Genomic DNA, 24,892 nt, shown 5'->3' on the forward strand with positions numbered 1-24,892 from the left:
CAGAGACTGTGGTGTGCCCATCACAAACAGTGCTTATGCCTCAACACTTGTTTGGGAAAGTCCCTGAGCAAACAGCAACACAAGCCCTGTCGGGACAGGGATCTGGTTTGCATGGTTGTAATATTTTACATTTAAGATAACCAATTTTCTATGAATATTATGAAAGGTAGGGAAATATGAATGTATGGCCTACTCACAGGGAAACAAGCAGTTCATACAAACTGTCCTTGAAGAGACTCAGGTGTTGGACTTAATGGACAAAGACATCAAATCCGTTATTTAAAATGTGTTCAAAGGGCTAGAAAAAACCTAAAGAACTAAAGAAAAGCATGAGAGTCTTACCAAATAGAGGAAATCAGCAGAAGTAGAAATTTAAAAGAGAAGAATAGAAATTTTGGGGTTGAAATTATAATAAGTGAAATAAAAACGTCACCAGAAGCGCCCAAGGGCAGATGTGAGGTGAGTTAAATGAAGAAAAGATCAAATGGTCAGTTGAGATTATCTAGTTGGAGGAACAGAAAGATAAAGAATGAAGACTGTAACTGGAGCCTTAGATGCCTATTAAATATTAGCAAATATTCTAATATATGCATAATGGGAGCCCCAGAGGAGAGGAAAAAGAGGCAGGATAGTTGAAGAAATAATGGTGCCCAAATCCCCAAATTTGATGAAAACATTAACCCACATATCCAAGTTCAACAAATTACAAATAAATTAGAGTCTTGCAATTTATCCTAGTCACATCAGAATGAAGCTCTAAAATCAAAGATACTGGGAATATTGAAAGCAGCAAGAGAGAAAAAAGTCATCACCTAGAAAGCTTACTTAAAAGAGTACCAAGCATTTTCTTATCAGAAGCCAGGAAGGCCAGAAGGCATTGGAATAATAAAAATGCTGAAAACAAAAACAAAAATGCAGCAATGTTTGCCAATGAAGAATTCTCTATCTAGCACAACTGCCTTTCAAAAAAAGGGGATAAATCAATACAATCCCACAGTTAGCAAAATAGAAAGGATTCTTTACCAGCAGACCTTTTCAGAAAAAAATACTAAAGTGAAAGAAACTAGACAGTATCTTGAATCCACATGAATAAAGATCAGGAATAAAGGTAAATGGGTAGGTAAATATAAAAGACGGCTTAAATATACTATATGATTTTTTCTCTCCTTGATACTTTAAAAGACCATTTCAAAAAGCATAATTATAATTCTATGTTGATGGACACACAGTATATAAAAATTTAATATGTATCACAATAATGGTACAAAAGTGGAGGAAGGTTGTAGAATTATGTAGTAGCAAAGTTTTGTACATGAAGTTAAGTTGGTATAAGTTCTAACTGGGCTGTTATAAGTTAAGATTTTAAATATAAATCTCAAAAGGGCCACTGAGAACATTGCTAAAAAGTTATAATAAAATAGATGACAAGAGAATTAAATGGTGATTTACAAAGTATCTGTTGAGCTTAAAAAAAGGCAAAACAAGTAGGAAAATGGCAGATATAAATCCTACCTTATGTGCAATTACATTAAATGGAAAAGAATCAAATACTCCAACAAAAAGCAGAGATGGGCAAAATGTATCAACTGCTGTGATCCAACTATATTTTGTCTGCAGAAGACAGACTGAACGCAAAAGGGTGAAAAAAGATAAATCATGTAAGCAGTAACCAAAAGATCGTTGGAATGATTATACTAGTATCAGAGAAAATGGATTTAGGATAAAACTTCTTAGATACAAAGAGGTATATTTTATGATGCTAACAGGGTCAATCCATTATGAAGATACAGCAGTTATAAACCTAAATGCTCCTAACAACAGAGAAAACAAATGAAGTAAAATCTGACAGGAATAAGGGACAAATAGCCAATTCAACAATAACAGCTGGGTATTTCAGTGCAGAAAGCTACACTTTCTGCAATGGGTAGACTGACTCAACAGCACATTGGTGAGGGAATACAAGGCTTGAGTAAACTATCAGGACCTTATAGACAGCTATGGAACAGTCCACACTCACGGGCTGAGCCGCAACTGAGCACTGGTCTTGTTGAGCTGCAGACTCTAGATTGCAGACCCACAGCACAACAAACATTCCTTTTATGGGCACATGGAAATTTCTACAGGATAAATCATACATTAGGGCATAAAACAAGTTTCAATAAATTTATAAGGATCAAACTCACAAAAATCATTTGTTCTTTGGCCACAAATGAGTCTAACTTTCCCGACAACCCAATAGAGATCAATAATAATAAGAGACAATTTGGACGATATGTAGATAGTAAGCTAAAAAATCCCTAAATAATGAATGGATCAAAAAAGAAACCACAAGAGAAACGAGAACAAAATTGGGATGAAGGCAAATTGACCCTGAGAACTCCAAGAAGTAATGTTTATGCAGAGTACAATCACCCACGGGGACTCTTCCCATGGAACCTGCTGGCTCAAGTAATAGGGACCTTGTCTCCCTCCTCCATACAGACCTAAGTCTGACACCGAAGCATCCTCCTTTTTTGGTTGTGAGATTTTCCAGGTAGGATTCCAAGGTTGGCATCTACATGCCACAATAAAATGCCAGTGCTGAATGCCTGCTGTCAACCAGCTAATTGGGGGTGACCCCCTCCTCCCTGTGGGGCTTTTAAAGCACCCCCTTCCCCATTCACTTACCAAATGGAAATGCTGTTGTGGCTGCACATTTCAGAGGTCCTGCTGGGTTGTGTAGGGTGGGGGTGGGCTTGGGGGCATGTATAGAGGCTGGGTGATGTCATGGAGTTCCTGTCTTTGTGCACGTGAACTCTCTCGGCTTTAGATATGGGAGAATTGAAAGATTTTCTTTATTTGGTATAAAAAAAATACAGTACATCCTATGCACCAGTGTGGCCAATAGATATATATACGTAGCGCGACAGAGAGGCATCATTTCTAGAATGGTTACTATAATGATAGGAAATAGAAGGTTACAAGAATCAGATAATCCAACTAAAAAACCTGAATTAAAATAAAAACCTAAATAGCAATCAATTTATTATGTAAAAACCCCTTTTCTATATGTTTGTGTGCACTAGAAACTTGTAAGTGTTATTAGTAAAAAAAAAATATGAAATATTAGTTTGGTTTTTAAAGTTAGTGTTCTCTACAGTCCCCTGGAGTGTGAGGGGTCTCCCCGGAGTGGGAACCTCCATCCATGAAGAAGGGTGGGTGAATGAGTGTTTGCTTCATTCCCATTTTGGGAGATCCAGAGATGACCACAAAGGTTGGGCAGGGGCCTTGCCTTCCGCAGGGCCTGAGGGTTCTGCTGGGGTTCCCTGAGATGTGGCAGCAACGAGGTGTGGAGGCAAATGACACGGCCCCACTGCGTAGTGATTTGGGGTCTGCACAATGGTCAGAGTTGCTGTGAGTCATATCTGGAGTGCCTCAAAGTCAGCAAAGCCAGGAAATCAGAAGTAAGTTGGAGTCGGGGGGAAGAAAGAATGACAGAGGGAACACTCGCAGAGATGGGGGAGGGTCTGCTCTGGGAACATCTGCCCCTTTCGGGAACAAATGGAGGGGTGTTGATGATCAAACTGGGGTCACAGCTACTCCAAATACTCCCCAGAGGTTATGGGTTTGGAGGTAGCCCTTGCCCTGCGATCTGGTCTCCCTCCAGGATGAATTCACAGTTGCTTAAAGTTCAACAAGCCATTTCCCTGACTTTGGTGGGGTTTTCAATGCCAGCGAAGACCAGTGAAGTCACCCCAGCACCCAAAGCCAGGAATGGCCAAGGGTCCCTTCCTTCCTTTCGAGAGACCTGGGGAGGGGCTGGCTGGACAGTGGTGGGGAACTTGGGAAGGCGTGAAGTTGTGACACTGAAGCAGGAGGGGGTGATGGATGGCCTGCTTCCCTTGGGACTGTGCTACCATGCCCTGCTTCACCCTTGCTTCCCTGCCCCCCTCACCCCAACACTTTGCCTGCAGTACCAGGCTCTCTGAGTTCAGGGACCCCCAGGGACGACGGTCTCAGTCAGTTGATCAAAGCTGCTTTGAGGTCCAGAGTCCCAGGTTAGACCTGTGGGCCAGGCTGCAGGACTACAGGCCTGCCCCAGCCCAGACAACACCAGCCTGGATTTTCCAGCAGCTTTGGGTTAGCGGTCACAGGCACAAGGTCCTGGATGTTTCAGGGAGCTAGAGTTATCTACACGGAGCTCCCAGAGGGAAGGGGAGTGGACTATCTCTTCTCCAAACTCTCCTGTAGCAAGCGTCTCTGAAATCCTTAATGCAGGCACTCTCTGTTCCCGGGGTGCCTCTGATGCTGCTGCCGCCACCCAAGTTGGTGTGGCCTCTGGGGCGTGGGAGGAAGGGGAGCTGGGCTGGGGCTTCAGTGCTGCCACCCCAGGACTTACTTCCTGCTGACCCACCGGCCTGAGTTGCATTGATTTGGGTCCTCAGGCCTAGAGACCCTTGGGCCCCTAATACACCAGCTCCCCCCGGGGGTCTGAGCCATACAGCTCCGCCAGCATCTTGAACCGGGGCCCCCAATCGTTGAGGAAGTCATAATCGACGTCCGAGTCGGACGAATCGGTGCCCAGGGAGCTGAGGGACTCCGCTATGGACTCAGAACCCTCGTAGCCGTACACGTGCGTGGTGTCGTAGGGCGGGCCGCCCTCGTCGAGGTCCGCCTCCTCCTTCTTCACCTCGATCATGGTGGCCATCTCTCCGGGCCCTCCGTGCATCCCTGGTGGAAGGCGCGGTGGCTTCTGCACCTGGGCATACAGCGCTGGCCTCGTGTCCAGCGCCGGCCGCGGGGGCTTGGCCCTGCCGTGGCGCACCGAGTTGAGCACCGACACGTCGTAGCTCGTGGTGTCCATCTCGCCGCCACCCTCCTCGTCGTAGGTGACCAGTTGCTCGTGGATCTCCAGCACGTTCTTGCCGTGCGCGCGGGCCTGCTTCCGGATCCGCCGCCACAGGAAGAGGAGCATGGTGATTACTGCGGGAGAAGGCCCCGGAGAGGGTCAGACAAGGATGGGCCGGCAGGGTGGCCCCTCGTCTTGGAGTTTCACCTGCTCCTTCCCTGGGCCAATTCTGATCCAACGCAACCAACAGAGAAACCTGGGGCAAGTGTGATTTACTCCAGACAGGGTGCAGCTGCCCTAGGCCAGGGGGGAACCATTTCCCTTGCCCTGAGTGGGGATGGGGAGGAGAGAGCAGAATGGGCTGCCCTCACGTTCATTCTCACCTGCCTTCTCAGCCATCTGTCCCTGCAGCCTCGTTTCCTGGCATCTCCTGTCACTGGGGCAAATCCCTCTATGCTATGTTCAAAGGCCAGGAGGCCAGAGGCTGAGGCAGACCCGGGGAGAGGCTTAGCGCTGGACTCCGGAGGCCGAGACTCTGAGGCTCGCTTCGTGGACAGTAGTGATGGGGGAGGGGTGGCTGCACTGGTCAGCTGGTCAGCCGGCCCGCTGGGTGATGTAGCAGCCGCTCTCAAGCGCTGCTGCCTGACTGGCAAGGTGTGGAGCGCATGCTGGTGTTTTCTCGCCCAAGGTAGGTTTTATTATCCCTGATTTACAGTTTAGCCAGCTGCGCTCAGAGAGCTGTGGTGTCTGCGAGCCCCACGTGGGGCAGTGGTATATAGTCATCCCTGCAGGTCCAAGTTGAGGGCCTGTGTGTGGCTCAGCCACCCCTGGAGGTGATGGAGGGTATGTGCAGCGAGCCCCTAAGCCCCTAAAATTAGGCTCAGATTGTTCCTTCTAGCCTTGAGTTACTTAGCAAGTTGTTACTACACGTGGACATAAATCTGGGACACCCTCTCTGAGCCTCAGTTTCCTTGTCTTGCTCGCTGTGTATTTGGGGATGCAGTTAGGAGGTCAGTGGTGGCAGAGGTAATAATGCTCCTGCTACCGCTGATATTTTCATTATAAAAGGGGAACCTGGCTCTGGTGACTTCTGTGGTGCTACAGAAGCCTCCAAAGGGGAGACACACCCAGGGTGTTTCCGAGGGGAGCCACCAATAGAGAAGACCTGGAACAGAAGATGCAGGTACACGACCATATACCTCACCTAATCTTGTTAGTGTAGCTCAGGGGGTGAGCTCTAACCTCCAGGGCTGGCCCTGCTCCATCTCATGGCAGGTGAACGGCTGGAGAGCTGATGCCCCTGGGAGGTGCCCCCAGCCATCAGCTGAGTGGAACTGCATAAATGATGGGACACCCGCTCTGAGCCTCAGTTTCCTTGGCTCATCAGCTGAGTGGAGCTGCATAAATGCTGGCTGTGAGTGCTTATAGCAATGCCTTACAACACTGTCCAGTAGGTGGACTTGCTGTCAGTTATTACAGGCATTTTTAACTCAAACATTTTCACCACATAACTAATTGGCCATAGGCAATTTTGCTGCAAATATAAAATCATGAAAAAAAGATTCAGGATTGAATGTTGGACCATATATATATATACTCTTTCTAGATTTCCCTGGAAGTAAAATGAGTAAGATGAATAAGTGCTGCTCTTTCTGTCACTACATGTAACAGGTAACTGACAGTGTGTATCTGGACTACATGTAAATGTGCCTTCTCATGTCCAGTCCTTCTGTTTCACCAAATCATCTATGCCAGATTCTGTGACAAGTCCCAAAATTCTGTCTCCATCACATCCTCCCAGATAGCTAAAACATTTTCAGTCTTTTCAGAAACCTATCAGGACTCTCACATAGCTGTCTGTTTTTTTGGGATGGGGGAGCTGGATTCTCCTTTTGCCTCCGGCTGCTCACATTGTGTGATATATTTGGTAAAGATGGCATTAGAGAACAAGAGGTTTCTCCAAAGAAGCAAAAGCATCGATGACTGATAGCCTTGAAGAGTCTTGTGAATTGCTGGTCGTGCCTGCCACGATTGCCTCCTTAGGTAAATTTTGGTTGCAAGGGGGAAGGAATATGTCACTGAAGGATAGCAAACTGATAGGCAGTCATTAGCTAGTCTTGTGTGCAGCCTGGCTTTCTACTCTTATTTTCCCCCTTCCTGTAAGATTTATAGTGTTTTTATTCTCTCACGTCAATATATAGTTGTCCACTAACGTAAAACTGCTTCGTCTACTTGTCATTCTATAGACCTTTATGATGTAAATAATGGCTGTGATTTTTATAAAGGGCTTAGTTTTATATAGAGAATGGAGGCCTGCGTCTTTGCAACCAAACTTGATACCGAGCTGTCAAACCAAACTTAGCTGTCAAACCAAACTGTCCGACGGTTAGTCTGTATTTTACGGCAAAGTTGCCTTACGGCAGTTTAGCTGTACGGCTAAAAGGCTTGCAGTGGGAGTTAGCGCGCGCCTGCAAGACGTGGTTTCTGGCACGCAGTAAGTGTCCACAACATGTCCTTCAATGGAGTGAATGTCACGTGTGAAATATTTTAAAGCGGAAGAGGGTCATGAGCCCTGCCCCTCCCCCTCCTGCCCAACCCACAGGGAGCCAAGGGGCGCAGCTGGCACTCAGTATCCTTGAGTGGGGGCCCTGAGAGGGTTGCGCAGTGTCCGGGAGGCCAGGGCTGGCCCCTTCCTCCTCCTGGGCAGCCCTGGACACCCCCCCTGCGCCCCGCCCGCTCTCCCCAGCTGACCTGTGATGGTGAGGATGCAGAGGAAGATGGCCACCAGAGCCGGGATGCCGATGCCCGCCCGGGCGGACGCCTCTTCACAGAAGGTGAACTCGCCATAGTCATTGCACTTGCAGACGGCCACGGTCAGCGTGTTGGTGCTGGTGAGGCTCGGCTTCCCATTGTCGGAGATGAGCACCGGCAGGAAGTGGAACTTGGTACGTTCCCGGTCAAACTGTCCGTACTTGACCGTGATGTTGGCTGTGTTATCTGGGGCACCAAGGCCGCAGAGTCAGGGCCTGCTGCCCTGCGGGCCTCCCCCCCCCCCCGCCCCCACATCGATGCGTGGTGTGGCCTGCCTCCTCCAGGGAGCCCTCCCTGACTGTGCCATGTGCGGCCTGGGCGGCTTCGCAGCCCGTAGGGCCCCTTGCCTCATGTCCAGCACAGGAGTCGGTTCCTTCAGAGAAGGGGCCTCTAAGAATGTGTGGGCCAGAATAGAAAATCCTGGCTTTCTGTATCTGTGGGCAGCTGATATGCATTCTTCCTCTCTAACCCCTGTGTGGTATCGGGCAACTCACTTTGGCTCATTTAACTAATGGGTGGTCTCAAGCTTTGACAAGGACCCAGGGGAAAAAAAAATTAAAAAGTCTTTTTAGTATTGCGTGATCTCAGTACTAAGGTATCTTCTTCGTTTCTGCCATCCCTGAAAATTCATTAGAAAGTAAAAACAATGCAAATGCAAATGTTCCCCCCACCCACCCACCCACCCAGGGAATGATTACATAGGTAAGGGAGGATTTCCTGGGCAGACTGGAATCAGGAACGTGCTTTGGCCTAAATACAGACAGTCCCTGATTTATATAATTTTTCAACCTTCAATTTTTTTACTTTACAGTGGTAGGAAAATTATATGCATTCAGTCAAAACTCTACTTAGAATTTTAAATTTCAGTCTTTTCCTGGGTTGGTATTTGATCCTCTGCCGTGATGCTGGGCAGGGCAGCTCTCAGTCAGCCCTGCAGGAAGGAGGACGAGCCCGGTACACTCCAGACTGTTATTTTTTTCACTTTCAGTACAGTGGTCACTAAGTGACATGCAGTATTAAGCATTATGTTGTAAAGGAGGTTTGTGTTGGATGGATTTTGCCCACCTGGAGGCTAATGGAAGTGTTCTGAGCATATTTAAGGTAGGCAAGGCTAAGCCCTGATGTTTGGCAGGGAAGGTGTATTAAATGCATTTCTATCTTGGGTTATTTTCGATTTATGAATGGTTTTTCAGGATCTAGCTCCATGGTAAGTCTCAGAAAATCTGAATGGACTTATCCTCTTAGCTCTAATAAGTGATAAGAAGGCTCCCCCAGAGGACTTTTAAACATGCTGACTTTCAGATCCCTCCTCCTTTTCTGATGTAGTGGTTCTGGTTAGAGACCAGGTAATCCACCCTCTGTGTGGCGATGCTGGTGGTCAGGGGCGCGGCCAGGTACTCCCTGCACCAGGACTTGTCTAATGACACAGGTCCGGCCCACGTGGCAAGTCAGCCCAAAGCTGGAGGCCACCGTTTAGATTTCAAGTGCAAGCCAGTTACATGTCATGATTATGTTTATTACAATTGAGAATATGGTCATTGATACTTTACTAGTATTGGTATATCTAAGTATTGGTGTATCTAAGTAAACCTGAGACTTGTCGCCTGGTCACACATGGCACTGAAGTTTTCTCCCTCTTGGTAGACTCCTACTGTGGTAGCGCTGAGGTGGGACATTGAGGGTGTGATGAAAGGTACTTTTGCTACATTATTTACTACTAACGACATTTGAAGGTTGAATACTGTATTATCGACAGTACATAATGGCCACCTTTCCAGTTCCACCAGAAGCTCCTGAAGGACAGGTCTGAGATCTTTCCCCTGGGTCTACCTGCCTCTCTTAGGAACCCCGCTCCTGACTTTCCTCAAAGGTGACAGTAGCTGTTTCTGGGTTCCTCATCAACACAGTTTTGCCCAGAGACAGGCAAGGATTCCACCCGGTGCTGGGTGAAGGATCACTCAGATTTAGACCTAAGCAATACTTTCTCTGCTTTTCTGAGAAAGCTGCAGAAATCCTGGAAACCTGTCTGCTCTTGGCTGGAACTCAGTCAACTCAGCAACCGCATTCTAAGTACAGGCTCATCAGAAGCACTGATTGGTCACTAGTGACGTCACAGGACTGGCTGGGCTGCGATTGGTGAAGCTGATCTCTGGCACCCCCAGGTGGAGGGTAGTTATTGTAGCCTAATTGAAAACGGTGCCCTTGTCCTTTCAGAGTTCACACTTCCAGTTTTGATCCCCTGGGAGTGACCTCAAAGTTGCATGCCATGGAACATTTTTGCAGTTGTGCTGAGCACAGAGATCTGGTGGGGGAAGGAACCCCTTGGCTAGTTGCTTGCCAGGCTGTCTGCACCTGTCCCTGTTCTGGGCTCCTTGACCTGGTTGCATAGTGGGAATGGCACACCCAGGGGGCCTGCCACGCATGGGGGTGGCTCTGACCACTGCACACATCAGGAAGGTAGGTGGTAGAGTTGTGCAAATCTGTAACCTGAAGCCCCCATTCATTGGCCTGGCGGTTGACCCTGGCACTTCAGGACTCAGATAACCACACCCCTCAGGCTGCTAAGGGCCAGGCAGGCTGATTTGATGCTCACCGTGATTGTCCTTGAGGGTGAAGTTGCTGTCCTCAGTGCCCAGGGAGAACCTGAACTTCATGTTTTGTGGCGTTATGTCCTTGTCTATTGCGGAGATTCGCATGATCAGCTGAAGTGTGAAGATAGAAAACAGTCATTGGTGGTGTTGGGGTGACATGGGGTGTGACATGGGGTTCTGTGGTGGAGACTCTAGGTTTAGAGCTGACCTTGGCTGCCTCTTACCTGCAGCATTAATCTAAATGACCTCCACAAAGCTGCTCTTCTTGTCACCTTCTCCCCGTCAGTTTACTCTCCACAGATGCTCTCTAAACCTGTTTCTCTTTTTTTTTTTTCTTTTTAAGATTTATTTATTTATGCATACAGACCTGGGGTACAGGCCAGAGGTGCAGGGGTGGTGCGAGGATTCACCAGAGACAGAGTGGGGAGTGGAACAGGCCAACTGACAAAGTACACTGCTGAGGGGAGCAGCGGGCAGGTCAGGAGAGGTCTGCCCTGCCATGGGGCGTGGATTGAACTCATGCTGAAGTGTCTTTAGCTTCTTAGTGCTGTGCTTTAACTCGCTGCGCCACCAGGGGGGGCCCTGGTGACTCCAAAAGGAGCCACCTCTCCCTCCTCAAGCCTCTTGTTTAGGTTATATTCAGTGCCGTGCAAGGCCGCTGTGGGTGGGAGATGCTGTCCCTCAACCTGCCGCAGGGGGCGCTGCTCTTCCTCCCACCTGAGCCAGACTCACCTTGCCCTGGGGGGAGTTCTCACAGACTTTGGGCTCGTAGGGCTGGGCAAACTCAGGAGCATTGTCGTTCACATCCAGAATTTCAATGTGGACTTGCACAATGGATTCTTTGCCCGTGGGGTTCCCTGCAGGGGAGAAGGACCTGTCACTTCATAGGGTCAGCAGGTAGCAACCACAGGTTGGGGGCTGGGGGATCGGGACAGAAGGTGTGTCCTCAAGGATATCCCTTCGCTGAAGGGCTGTGGGTCTCCCAGATACACTGAGGATGTATTCTGGATGAAAGGAATAGCAGAGGAAGGGGGTATCACCATATGCACAAAGGTGGAATTACCTGTAAGTAAGAATCAGAATGGTAAGCGACCTAAGTGTGTTTCAGAAGGGTTTCAGTCAATGAATATAATCAACAGAGTCACTTATTAAATATTGAACTTAGTAATTAAACTCATAAATAAATATAATTTAATTAAAGTTAATTCATTACAAAATAACTTAAAAGGTAAACCACCTAAGTGAGATTGGACTAATAAATTACATGGCCATTTATAATGGTCATGTAAGTGACAATTTTAAAATGTAATTCAAAAGAGATATTTTAATGAAAGTAAATGGTCCTGGAATAAGGTTAAGTAAAAAATGGAGGACAGTTTTTATATGACTATTATGATCTCACTTACATAAAAATATGTGTAGAAAAAGACCAGAGAAAATATACCACAGCGCTAACAGTAATTATCTCTGTAGAGTGGGATCATGGGGGGTTAATTTCCTTCTCCTTTTCTGTATTTTCTATATTTTACTCTTTTTATTTACTCATTTTTTTCCCTCCAGCTCTACCCCTTATACCTCCTTGTCCTCTTCTTCTCCCTTTTAACCTCAGAGTCTTCTTGGTGATGACTGATGTCCACTAGTATTTTGTTATTTTTGTTGTATAATATATAAGTGTCCAGTATTTGTTCTTATTGTTCTGACTTGCGTTCCTACCATCATTTTTTCAGACTTCCTCCATTTTTTGGAAAACAACTAGATTTCCCCCATTCTTATGATTGAGTAGTATTCCAGGGTGTGGATACACCACACCGTCTTAATCCAGTCACCTATTAATGGACATGTAGGCTGCTTCCATGTCCTAGTGCTCATAAGTAATATTGCTGGGAAGGTTCTGGAATGCAAGTTTTTTTTTGTGGTGATGGTTTCATAATCTTTGGATAGATGCCTAGGAATGGTATTGCTGGGTTGCACCATATCTCCATTTTTAGTTTTTGAAAGTGAATGTAAATGTAAAGTAAATGCACTTCCCATATTTAAAAACAACAGCAAACGACTACCTTTGAAGTTTAAAACTGTATGAATGAGATTAGCTGGGGAAGAAAGAGGCAAAGATTGATGATTGGAAATGCATAGGAGCCCTTTGAGGTTGGCATGGGTGTCCTGGGGTCATCCAGCGGGGGCATCAATCTGTAGGATCGTGGCTAAGTCCCCTGGCCCCCCATCCCTCCAACACCCGCCTTCCCCCTTGTCTTGGTGGTCTCCTGGTGGGACTTTTTTTTTAAAAATAATGTAATAGTTTATTTTTACATCATTTTGTACATTTTCCCATCTCAGTTGTAATCCCCTTGGGCTTCCCATCACCAAATCACCCTGTGCCATCACCAAAGTCCACTGCATTTCCCTCCCTCCACTGTTTTTGATACCATTTCCCACTCCACCCCCATAAATTGTCTCTGGTATATAACTGTTTGTTATTATTATTATTGTTATTATTTTCGCGCCTGGTCCATTACACTACTGCTATGAGTGAAATCATCCAGTATTTTTCCTTTTCTTTCTGCCTTATCTCACTAAGCATGATCTTTTCCAGCTCCATCCATGTTGCATGCGTTTCTTTTTTTTTTTTTGGTTGCTGACTAATATTCCATTGTTTATATGTACCACATCTTTTTAATCCAGTCATCTACTTTTAGGCATTTGGGCTGTTTCCATGTCTTTCCAGTTGTGAATAAAGCAGCAATAAACATGGGGGTGCAGGTATATGTTTGAGTCAGTGTTTTTGTGTCTTTTGGGTAAATACCTAGGAGTGGGATTGCTGGGTCGTAGGGAAGCTCCATGTTTAGCAGTTTGAGGAACCTCCAGACAGTTTTCCATAGTGGTTGTACTAGTTTGCATTCCTCCTGGTGGGACTTTTAATCCTTCTCCTGGTGGGCAGTTGCAATTTTCTCATACAGGTAAAGGATGCAAACCCCTAAACACTCTGGCAATGGTTTCACTAGCTTCTGGAGAGTCTAGCTATCTTGGAGGTAGACGCTGTTTCAGATTTTGAATCCTGCACCAATGGGCACACAGTCCCCACACCCTGCCCAAGCAGCCCTTCCCACACGTCCCTTAAGACGAGCTTCATGCAGCACATACTCAGGGCACGTTCTGGGCTTCACATCTGCTCCCTGAACCAGAGCCTGAGGGGCGGTGCCTGATAAGTTCTGTGTTTAAGAGATACCTTGGGGCATCCTCGTCCTAGGGGCATCTGACAGCCTGTTTTACAACAAGCCTGGTAAACTGTAATGTGCTGGGACTCTGATTCTGCCTGGGGCGCAACAGCCCGCAGTTGACAGGTCTCTTAGGGATGTGACCTGCGGTGGCCCCACCTTATGCTTAACATCAGCCAGGTGCTGATAAACCTCCAGGAGCTTAAAATACCCCCAGAGGCCAGAAAGGACAGATCATGCCAATCTGAAAGCCAGAGGGAAAGGAGAATGATCCAGACCTCCTGGAGATGGGGCCACTCACCGCGAGAATCCAGTTCTTTGGCCTCTACAGTCAGATTGTACCAGGGGTACATTTCTCTGTCCAGTTCCTTCTCATTGTGAATGTTCCCTTGTTTGGTTATTCTGAAGAAGTAGCCCTTGTCACTGGTCCTGCGGATGGAGTATCTGTCCAAGGGAGAGAGAGAATCACAGTTTCCCATGGTTCTTTGCTGAGACCAAACTCCTCAGTGTGACAGAAGAGGCCTGATAGGAACTGTTTCTTGTGTCTCCCCCATCACTTGTCTTCTGACTGCTCATGGACCCAGAGGGATTCAGTGGCTGATAACTTAGCCTTTGATCTTAACGGTGTTGCCCTCATGGGCTGAAGGAGGTGTCTGAGCCAACCACTACCTGCGGTGTCTCTCAGAGCTGAGACAGGTGGGATTGGTTTTTGTGATAATGAAAAGGTTAAGTTGGGCAAGTTCCAGGAAGAAATGATAGCAATTAAAAGTGAGGCTGAGAGGGATAAGAAATGATTTGAAAAGAAATTAAATTTGTGAAATAAAATTTTTTGAGCAGAATTTATTGAGGAAAATTCCAGGACAAATAGAACAGAAGAAACAAGAGAAACAAAAGAAAACTTTCCTGACCTGAAGAAAGGCTCAAATCTACAGACTAAAAGAGACCATGGATGGCAGGCATACTTTTAAAAAGAGATCAATATTTATCTATATCTGATGACATTTTTTAATTTCAAGTCTATATGAAGAAAGCAAAAAGAATTCAGACAGAAAAAAAACAAGTTCCTTCTGAAGAGAGATCAGATTCACCCTAGATAGCCTCACAAATTTAAATACCAGTATATACTGATAGTATTTTTAAAGGGAAGTATCTATAGTCTGAGGATTATATGAGCACACCCAGCTGTTTTAACATGAGAGCAAAGAACTAAGTATTTATAAATGTGCAAGAACTCAGGAAGTGTATCACCCACAAAGATGGGTCCTGAAGAATTCTTTTGAAAACATATTTCATTTAATTAGAAATGTCTCCATATAAAGTAAAAACTTGGTTTGGAAGAAATTACAATAAAAACATTTCTTTATCATATGTAGAGAAGCAATGATGTGTGTACTATTTTTAACTAGGAAAAAGAAGTCCAGGAAAACATTTAATTTCACTGGTAGAAGTAAAAATGGATATATTCCAAATATCTAAGTGGGGGAAAAAGATAATTGACTGTAACAAAGATGGGGGGGGGAGGGAATGAAAAAAAGCCATTCAGTCTGAATTGTGGGCAATCTAAAGCAAGATACAAGAAATAAGAATACACATGTCATGATGCAAAATATAAATAGGTTAAACTCAAAGCATCTCAGTTGGGATTAAAAAGCAAAGCCAGCACATTCTGTTCTCAAGATACAACAACGCCGAAGTAACCTAGGGAAGTTAAAAATAAAGATCGGAAAATTCATGTCAGGTAGACACCGAAACACGCAAATAGGCCCACGAGCTTTATAAACTTCAGGCAGCAGGGACTGAGGGCGGGATGTTGAGGAAGACCAAATGCGGCAACTTAATGAGCTAAAAGTTACAAGTCACAGTGAAGGAAAATTGTTCTAAAGTTCAGTTAAATGAGTAGAAAAATGAAAAAGCACAATGCAAAAGCTTAGATATTCTGGGGGCGGGTTAAAGCGCACAGATACAACTGTGTGACATCATAGAACACATCAAAGCAAAAAGAACAAAACACCGTAACACTTCTAAATGAAAAGAAAAAGCAAATCCATTTCTTAACCACTTGGATCAGTGCAGAAATAAAAATTATTACAGACTATTGGGAATATAAAGGCCATGAAAATAATTATCCCCAAAGTGGTCAAAATGGATGGAGGGACAGATTCTGTTCTTAATAATACCCAACCACAGAGAGACAGTGACAGTCTCAAACTGGACAGGTAAACTCAATTCTTATTAAAATTTAAATTAAAAAAAAACTGAACAAAGAATTTCAAAAGTTCATGTGAAGGAGCAAATGAGAATGCATGAAAATTATATAAAATATAAAAAACAGTGAGAGTGAGAACGTGCATTATAAATATTAAGTGTTAGTAGAAAACTGTTCAATGATTGTGCCTCAGCACAATCTGTAGCATAGAGCATTCTGAAATAGATTCGGGCATATGGGAACTTTGGTAACAACGGTGGGAAAATACTGACTAATTTAATAAGTAATTAGTCAGTAGCGGGCTGCCCCTTTGGAGTGCAGTGATGGGATGAAATCCATACTTCCCAGGGAATGTTACATGGTCGTATATCTGAAACCAGTATAATGTATGTCAATTATAGCACTAAAAAAAGTTGTTCTGGGACCTTCCCTGGTGGTGCAGCAGGTCACAGCACAGCACTGAGAAGCCACTTCCGCATGAGTTCGATTCCCTCCTGCCCTGGAGGTGACCACATGGCGTGGCAGACCTCTCCTGATTCGCCCGCTGCTCCCCTCAGCAGTGTACTTCCTCCATCTGCCTGTTCTGCTCCCCACTCCGCCTCTGGTGAATCCTCTCACCGCCCCTGAACCTCTGGCTTGTACCCCAATTCTGTATGCATAAATAAATAAATCTTTAAAAAAACAATGTGTTCTGAACTCAATAAAGTATGCGTTAGAACTGTATCTTTTATCCCAAAGGATAGAGGGGAGAAGTTGACTTGATTAAGAGTCAGTAGTTTTTTATGTTGTTGTTTTTATATGTGCCATTCTCACTGCTGTGAGGTGGTATCTCATTGTGGTTTTATTTGCATTTCCCTGATTATAAGTGATACTGAACATTTTTCCATATACCACCTACAACAACAAATGTTGGTGAGGATGTGGAGAAAAAGGAACCCTCTTACACTGCTGGGAATGCCAGCTTATCCAACCACTACAGTAAAACCACTACGGAAAACTGTGTGGAGGGGCCCTCAAATGACTAAAAATGGAGCTACCATATGACCTAGCAATTCTACTCCTACGGAGCTACCTAAAGGACAAAACATCCATCCAAAAGGAAACCTGCACCCCTGTGTTTATTGCAGCACTATTTACAATATTCAGGATATGGAAACAAACTAAGTGTCCAAAACAGATGACTGGATCTGGAAGATGTGGTCTATGTACACAATGGAATATTACTAGGCAATCAAAAAGATAAACTCATGCCATTTGCAGCAACATGGATAGAACTGGAAGGGATTATGCTCAGTGAAATCAGTCAGAAGAAAAAAGAAAAACATGAGATGCTTTCACTTATAGGAGGAATGTAGGGAATACAAATAAGAGGTCAGGAGAAAAAACAGACAAAACTAGCAGGCAGCTATAAATCAGAGACGGTTTAGCTGGGGAGGGGGAGAAAGAGCATGAGCGACCATGATAACAATTTATGGGTGACTTGGTGGTGGGAATTTTATGGGAACTATGCCTGAGAGGAAAATGAAATGCACAAAAATGAACAATGAGACGAATATATATATATGTGTGTGTGTGTGTGTGTAAATGAAACAAAAAAGGCCAGTAGTGATGAGATGGGCATGGCATGTCCGAAACAACATGAAAAACAATGTACCCAGGTGCCTGGCGGTTATGAGGATAAGACAGGACCCCATCTGGTTGTGAATACAAGTGGTCTGGGGTGGGGGGCGCACCCCCCGGGGGTGTCTTGTTTCCCTATGTGAGGTGAACAGTTCTCCCTCTTGTGTTTTCAAGAAGGCGCAGTTTATGAGTCATATGTAGTGAAAGGCTGGCACATGCCATCTAGGCGGTTACCCTCGTGACCGTTGGATCTCCCTGGGTGGGGCCTGTGGGCGCTGCGGCCCAAGGAGCAGGTCAGATGGCGGCCAGGGAGGTGCCGCCACGGGTTGTAGGCCTCAGGGGCTAGTGGAAGAGCTCGGGCTTTTAGTTCTGCCTCTGCCGTTTGCCATGCAAGTGCCAGGGGAGGCCAGAGCCCCCCAGTCCTGGTGTGAGCAGGCCGTAGAGCCTCAGGGCCCTTGCTGTCTGGATCAGCACCTTTCCCCAGCCCACCACCCCCTTACCCGATGCTTCGCCGAGCAGCGTCAGGGTCTGTGGCCAGCACGGAGCCGATGAAAGGTTTCTTCTGGTTCTCCAGCAGCTGGAAGTGGTAGAAGGGCTGCTGGAAGTTGGGGGGCTCGTCCACATCTGTGACGTTGATGATGACTCGGGCCATGTTTCTGGTGGGGTTGGCGTGCCAGTAGCGGGTGTTGATGGTGGGGTCTGTGGCCTCGATGGTGAAGCTGTATTGTTGAATGCGTTCAAAGTCCAGGGGCTGTGGAGGGGGAGAATGATATTGACATCGACCCCGCAGGTGGGTGCTGGGTGACACCAGGTGTGCAGATTCGGGGGGCGGGAGGGGCTGTGTCCTGTAGAAGTGACTTACCTGACCGTGGCCATTGAGAACGTGCCTGGGCCAGCTGTCGGCTCCCCGCTCTCGCCCCCACCGCACCCCCCTCCTGGCCCCTGCTCCCACCCCATTTCATCTCCACGCCTGTCGGGCACTCTGTTCCAGGACTGAGTGTGTGTTGCGGGTTAGCCCTCGTCCTGCGCTCCAGGGGGCCCCCGGCCTGTGGCATGGCTCCTTCCTTTCCTCGGGCCTTTGCTTCTCCTGGGTGCGCCTGCCGAGCATAGCCGTGCTCGCCCCGCCAGAAGCCAGCCCAGCGGAATGACCTGTCCTCTCAGTCCCTCCCCACGGGTAGCTGCTCCGGGACGGGCTGCTCTGTCAGTTATACCCACATGCCCCTTTGTCTCTGCCTTCCCCACTGCTGAGCCCTTTGGTCCCTTGATGGCATCTGATGCCCCGGTGTCTGTGCAGGGCTGGGCCAGCAGGGCCCTGGGGAGAGGTGGCCTGGCTGGGCAGAGCAGTTCCCGAGAGCCCCGCGTGGTGTGGACCAGCCCTGCCCGGGACTCCCCCTCCCCTTGTGTCTGTGGCTCCGAAGCCTGTGCCAGCGTGCTCCGCCCAGGCTACCCCCATGCTCCCCGGCTCCCGACGAGCTCATGGCTTTCTGCTGTGAGGCCTGTACCCCTTGAGGGCTCTGCTGGCTCGTGCTCAGGGCAGGCTGGTGGGTGCCCGGGGAACGGGAGCCTCAGGGAGACCTCGGTCAGCACCTCGGCTCCCTCACACTTACGTGCTGCAACTCTGAGCCAGCTCCACGTGGCCCCAGAGCTCCCCATTGTGGGGCTCCCCAAGCACACGGTCAGCTCTGAGCTGACACCAGTGTGCACCCTGGATGTCCTTTGACCTGGGAGCAGCCCCTGGGTGGGCCCTGGGGCCCCCGGAACACCACCCCCCTCTCCTGATGTGTTGCCACCCACCTTTATGGGCTTGATGATGCCCTCGTTGTGGGCGGTGTCCGTCTCTATGGTGAAGGTGTCCCGGTACTCGCCCTGCACGATGCTGTACTTGGTCTCCCGGTGCTGGGGCTCATCCGGGTCCTCAACACACAGAGAACCCAGGGAGGTGCCGACGTGGATGTTTTCAGGCACCGAAAATGTGTACTTGGCTGATGTGAAAAGAGTTGCCGAGAGGCGCTGGGTTAATGAGATAGACGGATGATGTTCCCTCACACGACCCTGAGACAGCTGGATGCAGGACATGGGCGCCGTGTAATCATCGCCATCAGCCATCATCCCGCCCCTGAAATTGGGTGCCCAGAGAGTTCATGCCTCGTCCGGCCTTCCACCCCTTCCAGTAAGTGGTTCTTGAGCACCCGCTGTATGCCAAGCATTTTGCCAGGGGGCCTGTCGTTTGGCAAGGGAGACTTCGGGGCCCCTCAGGCTGTCCTGGGGGTGGCTGAGCTGCCGAACGACGCCTTAGCCACGGCTGCCAGCGGCGAATGCTCTGGCTTTCCTCTCCGCCCGGCAGGCCTTGTCGGACCTTGCTCGGGAGCCCTGCGATTCCTCCTCGCCAGCCTGTGCGGGCTTTGTCCAGGGCCAGGGCTGCCCTGTCTGGTAGTGGCCTCCAGGGCACAGCAGGGGCACACTTCCGGGAGCATGGTTTCCCTCGCCTGGCAGGGGCGGCGGCCGGAAGCGTTTGGCCAACTTGGGGAAAGTGTGCCGGGAGTGAGACGGGCCCTCCCTGGAGTCGGGGGCACCAGCCCCACCTCCGAGCCCCCCAGCCACCGAGTCTGGACATCCCACCACATGCCCTCCCCAGGCCCCTGGGAATGGGGGACTCACACTGGGTGAAGTAGGGGACGTTGTCGTTGATGTCCTGCAGCGTGACCAGCACGGTGGTGGTGCTCGACTCCCCATGGAGACCTTGGCCATCTCGTGCTTCCACCACGACCTCATACCTGGCCTTCGTCTCTCGATCCAAGTCATTGGTTGTCGTGTAAATGACTCCTGTGGAGCGTGTCTCTTCAGGAGCTATGCCCCCACCCTCCCAGAGGCCCTCCCAGCCGTTCCCCTGCGCTGCGTGGGCTGAGAACCACGGGCCAGCCGCTCCCTGCCTCCACTCTGTCAGGGTAAAGCTGCCTCCTCGGCGCGCCCAGTGCTGGTCCCAGTGCTGCGTTGAGAAGGAGCCTGAGGCCTGCCCCAGCTCAGAGGCGCGAGGGTAGCGGGGTGGGCCTGTGTCGCCTGCCTGGCGCCTCTCGGCTGGCGCAGGTGTCTGAGCCGTGTATTTGCCGTCTCTCTGCAGTCAGGTGCTCCCCAAGGAGCTACACCCGCCCCTCGCCATCCCCCTGAAATACAGAGTGCCCCCGCCTGGCCTGCTGGGTTTCTGTGTTTATCCCAAGACTCAGTCCTCATAGTTTTTAAAATCACAACAGTGGGGCCCTCCCTGGTGGCGCAGCGGGTTAAAGCACAGCACTGGGAATCTAAAGCCGCTTCCGCATGAGTTCGATTCCCGCCTGCCCCGGAGGCGACCACATGGCATGGCAGACCTCTCCTGACCCGCCCGCTGCTCCCCTCAGCAGTGTACTTCGTCGATCTGCCTGTTCTGCTCCCCACTCTGTCCCTGGTGAAGCCTCTCACCGCCCCTGAGCCTCTGGCCTGTACCCCAGTTCTGTATGCACAAATAAATAAATCTTTTAAAAAAAAAATCACAACAGTGGATGATTAGCATGGCCCTTATTGACTTTATCTCGCCTCCTTCAACCTCCATACTGCTGTGCAAGGTGGCTATAAGCATTCCCGTCTTCAGGCCACAAGCACACGCCTCGCCTGGCCGGCTGCCTTGCCTGAGGTCTTTGGAGGCTGCGGCAGCAGAGCGGGGCTGGGAGGCCAGGCCTGTCTGAGCCCCTGCAGAGAGGGCGCACTGGACTTCTTATTGTTATTTATTTTTGCAGAGAAGAACTGGGGTGTAGGTCTGAGGTGTGGATGGGGGGGGCGGTGAGAGGATTCACCAGAGACAGAGTGGGAGCAGTGCAGGCAAATCCATAGAAGCACACTGCTGAGGGGAGCAGCAGGCGGAACAGGAGAGGTCTGCCGTGCCTGTGGGTCGGCTCCCTGGCCGGGGCTCACACTCAGGCCTTAGTGGCGACAGTGCTGAGCCTCAGCCCCTAGGCCACAGGGAGGCCCTCACCAGTGTTCTGGTCTACCTCTTGTGCCACTGCCTGGACTGGAGTCTGTGTGGTGGGCACCTGTCTTCTGTCTGCCCTCACCGCCCTCCGCCTCAGCTTGTGCTGTCGGCCACCGGCACAGGTGACCCCTGTCAGACCAGATTCCCTCAGTACATGCACCCAGAGTATTTTACCCTCCCCCGCAGGGGGTTAGTCACACAGACCGTCATTATTGATATTGAAATGTTCTTGTCCCTTCAGGAGTTGGTACATGACAGAGGCATGGTCTGTGACCGTGGGGTCATCTGCATCGAAGGCTGTCACCTTTATGACCGAGGTCCCTGAAGAGAGAGAACCCCAGGTCATGCCCCATGCCCACTGCCAGGTGAGGGCAGAGATGGGGCTCAGGCTGTTCCCTGAACCCACCTCCCCCAGGTCCTGAGGGGGAGAACACAGTTTTGCTTTCTGAGCACCCTACGGGGGGGAAGTGCTGGCAGCCATGCAGGCCCAGTCCTGTCAGCCTTGAAAGGAGCAGTTTGCATTTTTGGGAGAGCTGGGGGCTGGGGTGCACGGTTAAGGGCACAAGGAGCACCAGAGGAAAAGCGGGGGCTGCTTCTTCCTAGAAGACTGGGCAGGTGCCCTGGTGACCTTTTCCCCTTGAGTTCCAGGATCCCCACACTTAATGGTCAGTTCTGACCCAAGGGTCCTGGCCCGGGACTCTGGACAGAGGGGCTGAAGAAGGAACTCTTTTTCTGGTGTTTTTTGGAGGCTGGTGGGGGGGAGAACTGAGGGAAGAGTGGGGACCATAGGCCTGAGGTGCAGGCAGGCGACGCACCGTGGTGAGGGCAGTAGTTTGTACCAGAGACGGGGGCGGGCCAGCGTCAGGGCTCAGTCTTTAGCACCGGGAGTTTCTCGTGTCATATAAAAGTGACAACAGGGACATTGCCACTGAGCTCACTGACGCCTAACCCTGGTCCCTGCTGGGAGAGGCAGCCCCGGGCTGGCGCTGAGGGGTCCGGGCAGGGGCACAGACTGGCCGTACCTGTAGGCGACATCTCTGGCACAGACGCGTTGAACAGCCGGTGCGTGAACACAGGCCAGTTGTCGTTGATGTCGTGCACTTTGACGGTGAAGCTGGAAGGGGACTCCAGGTACTCGTTGGTCATCTTGTTCACCACGAGGGCGGTGAGGTGGTACTCGGGGATTTTCTCCCGGTCCAGTCTCTCATGGGCGAACACGTTGCCAGTTTCCTTATCGACCTTGAAGACCTTATCGGCGTAGTCGCCCTTGAGCAGGTACCAGGCGTTCTTGTGGTTCACGCTGGACTTGACCTAGGCAAGAAGAGGCCGGGTGAGCCGGGCGTGGCCTCTGTGAGGGCTGGGCGTGTGGCTCCCGTGCACGTGGGCACCTGCGTGTGGCCCTGAGGGGCCGCCCAGGGCTCCTGACTGGGACTGGCCAAGCGCGGTGCCCTGTGGCCCCGTGTGTGTCCATATTTCATCCGCGCAGGCCCGTGTCCACGCAGGAGCCCTGTTTTTCACTGTCTTTTTTTTTTTTTTTTTTTGCCGAGGGCCCCACCTTGGACAAAACATGACAGTCCTTGTCCTGTTCTCTAAGCTCCTGTCGGCGGGGCCAATCCTCAGATGGAAGCTGGTTAGTGACCTTGATTGACAATGTGGAGGGCACTGAGGTGTTTTGTAGGGTGCCCTTCCTTTGGGGTGTTCTGCGGCTTTTCTCTTGGGTGACGCACTGGGATAATGGTGCTTTGTGGGAGAAGGGGTCTCAACCTTTTTTTTTTTTTTGACTTCTCACTATATTTGATTAATGTCTTGATGCCAGAAGCCACACTGACCCATACTGGTGGGCTGGCAGGCCGCTCAGGCCCTCTCCCATTGTCTGTGGGCTCTGTAAACAAAGGCTGCAGACTCTGCCGTGGTAAACAGGGACTTCCTGCCCTCAGATTACATCTGTGGGAGCCAGGGGGTGCTCCCTGGGACCCTGTTCTTGCCTCTCCCAGGTCCCTCGTTTCTCTCAGGGAGGGGCCTCATGTGACTCCCCAGCCCCATGGCAGGGCCGAGAAGACAGCAGGGCTGACGCTCTTCCTGCTCTCTGGTGCGCTGGGTTGCTGTCAGGGCTGCTCAACCTGACTCCCTGACTCAGCTTTCCCTTGGGGCCATCCATACTCTTCAGAAGTTGACTCAGGGCACAGGCATCCCATCCCTTCCCAGGGAAGGACGCAGGTGGGTGGCCGCGTTTTCCTCTGTGACACAGAGCCCGCAGTCATGCTGGGAGTCGGCTGACTCTGTGCTGGGACCCGGTTCGCCTCCGCCCTGTCCTTGTCCCGCCACAGGCCCCTGAGCGCGCGACTTCCCCTCTGAGCGGCTGCTCTGAAGGATTTGCATTTCCCGTCTGTTCTTGGGAGCCAGGGGAGCTGCGGGCGCCTGGCGAGCTGGACGGGCTGAGTGGACATTCCCCAGCGGCCACAGCCCAGCTGCTGTGGCCCTCCCCTGTCAGGGCCTGCTGCGGCCCCGTCTCTCCCCCGTAACTGTCAGTTGTGGGGTTCTTTGTCTGATGTGTGCTTTCCCTCTAGGGAACCTGGTGGGCAACCGGCCAGCAGCGCCATGTGGGCGGGAACATGGCCGTCCTTGCCCACCGTCACCCTCCCCGGCCTCAGCCGGGCCTGGCACGGCGTGTCACGCACCAGCACAGCCGCCTGGTCTGGCGCGTAGCTGAGCACGTGCGGAGCCCAGGAAAGGGCTCGCGAGATGTTAGCACACGTGCAAGGACCTGGTTCTCCCTGAGAGCCCCCAGAATGCCCTCGTGCTCTTAGGGAAGGAAGTCCCTTCTCTAGAGCCCTCCCTAGGCCCAGAGGGGCGTGCGGCATCGGTATCTCTGACACACGAAGCAGTTGGGGGGCGCTTAGATTAGCTCCCACTCCAGGGGGAAGTGAGGGAGGGGTGCGCTTTAAAGGGGGTGACCCGAGGCTTGGAGCCTTGGGTACCACCCTGGGCTCTCCTACACCCTGGGAGTGTGGGGCGACGGGGAATGGGGCAGCCTGAGAGAAGGAGGTTGGTGAGGGAGCCTTGAGCGGAGCTGCCATTGCACGGCCGGGATGACCAGCCTCGCCGGCCGCACGGGCTGCAGAGGCTGCTGGGCGCCCACCTCCGGCAGGAAGGCCTCCTGGCGGCCGCTCCTGAGGCCAGGAGGCCAGGCCGCCCCCTTCGGCCCTCCTGCCAGTGCTTAGCCCGCAGACAGAAGCCTGGGAGAAGACGGACCGTCGAGTCTCACTGTCACTTCCGCCATCGGTCAGGGCCCGACTCCCTTGTCCACCACCATGGCCGCCGCCGCCTTCCTCTGCCCCTCCCTGTCACTGTCACCAGTATCACCCTCGCCTCCCTCCCATCGCCGTCAGCGCCGCGTCATTGCCGGCGTGACCACCACCACCACCACGGCCGTGTCACCGGCCCTTCACTGTGACCGTGGCCACCAGTCCTCCCGCCTTCACCTCCGTCATCGCTGCTTTACACTCGCCGCCGCCATCTTTGTCATTCTCACGACAACCCCACCACCACTTTCTCTTTTCCATCGCGCAGTCGCCCTCCCCGTCCCTCTCCCGCTCCACCACCTCCACCTCCGGTACATCCTCC

The 24,892-nt window shown here is 50.4% G+C and overlaps 1 protein-coding gene across 1 annotated transcript in view; it reads right to left on the reverse strand.

Moving 5' to 3' along the window:
* Positions 1-2,385: 2,385 nt before the first annotated feature.
* Positions 2,386-24,892, reverse strand: part of CDH5 (cadherin 5, type 2 (vascular endothelium)) — a 30,738-nt gene continuing 8,231 nt past the window's right edge. Inside the window, exons 3-12 of the mRNA XM_004690502.2 lie at positions 22,291-22,579; positions 21,473-21,589; positions 19,927-20,091; positions 19,063-19,250; positions 17,769-18,019; positions 13,744-13,886; positions 10,963-11,087; positions 10,233-10,341; positions 7,580-7,825; positions 2,386-4,962 (exon numbers count right to left, since the gene is read on the reverse strand). Of these exons, the coding sequence (XP_004690559.1) occupies positions 4,445-4,962; positions 7,580-7,825; positions 10,233-10,341; positions 10,963-11,087; positions 13,744-13,886; positions 17,769-18,019; positions 19,063-19,250; positions 19,927-20,091; positions 21,473-21,589; positions 22,291-22,579 (2,151 nt within the window). The 3' untranslated portion in view covers positions 2,386-4,444. The remainder of the gene's footprint in view (positions 4,963-7,579; positions 7,826-10,232; positions 10,342-10,962; positions 11,088-13,743; positions 13,887-17,768; positions 18,020-19,062; positions 19,251-19,926; positions 20,092-21,472; positions 21,590-22,290; positions 22,580-24,892) is intronic.

This window comes from Condylura cristata, unplaced genomic scaffold (genome assembly GCF_000260355.1).
Source record: "Condylura cristata isolate star-nosed mole 26May11 unplaced genomic scaffold, ConCri1.0 scaffold00028, whole genome shotgun sequence".
Lineage (NCBI taxonomy): Eukaryota > Metazoa > Chordata > Mammalia > Eulipotyphla > Talpidae > Condylura > Condylura cristata.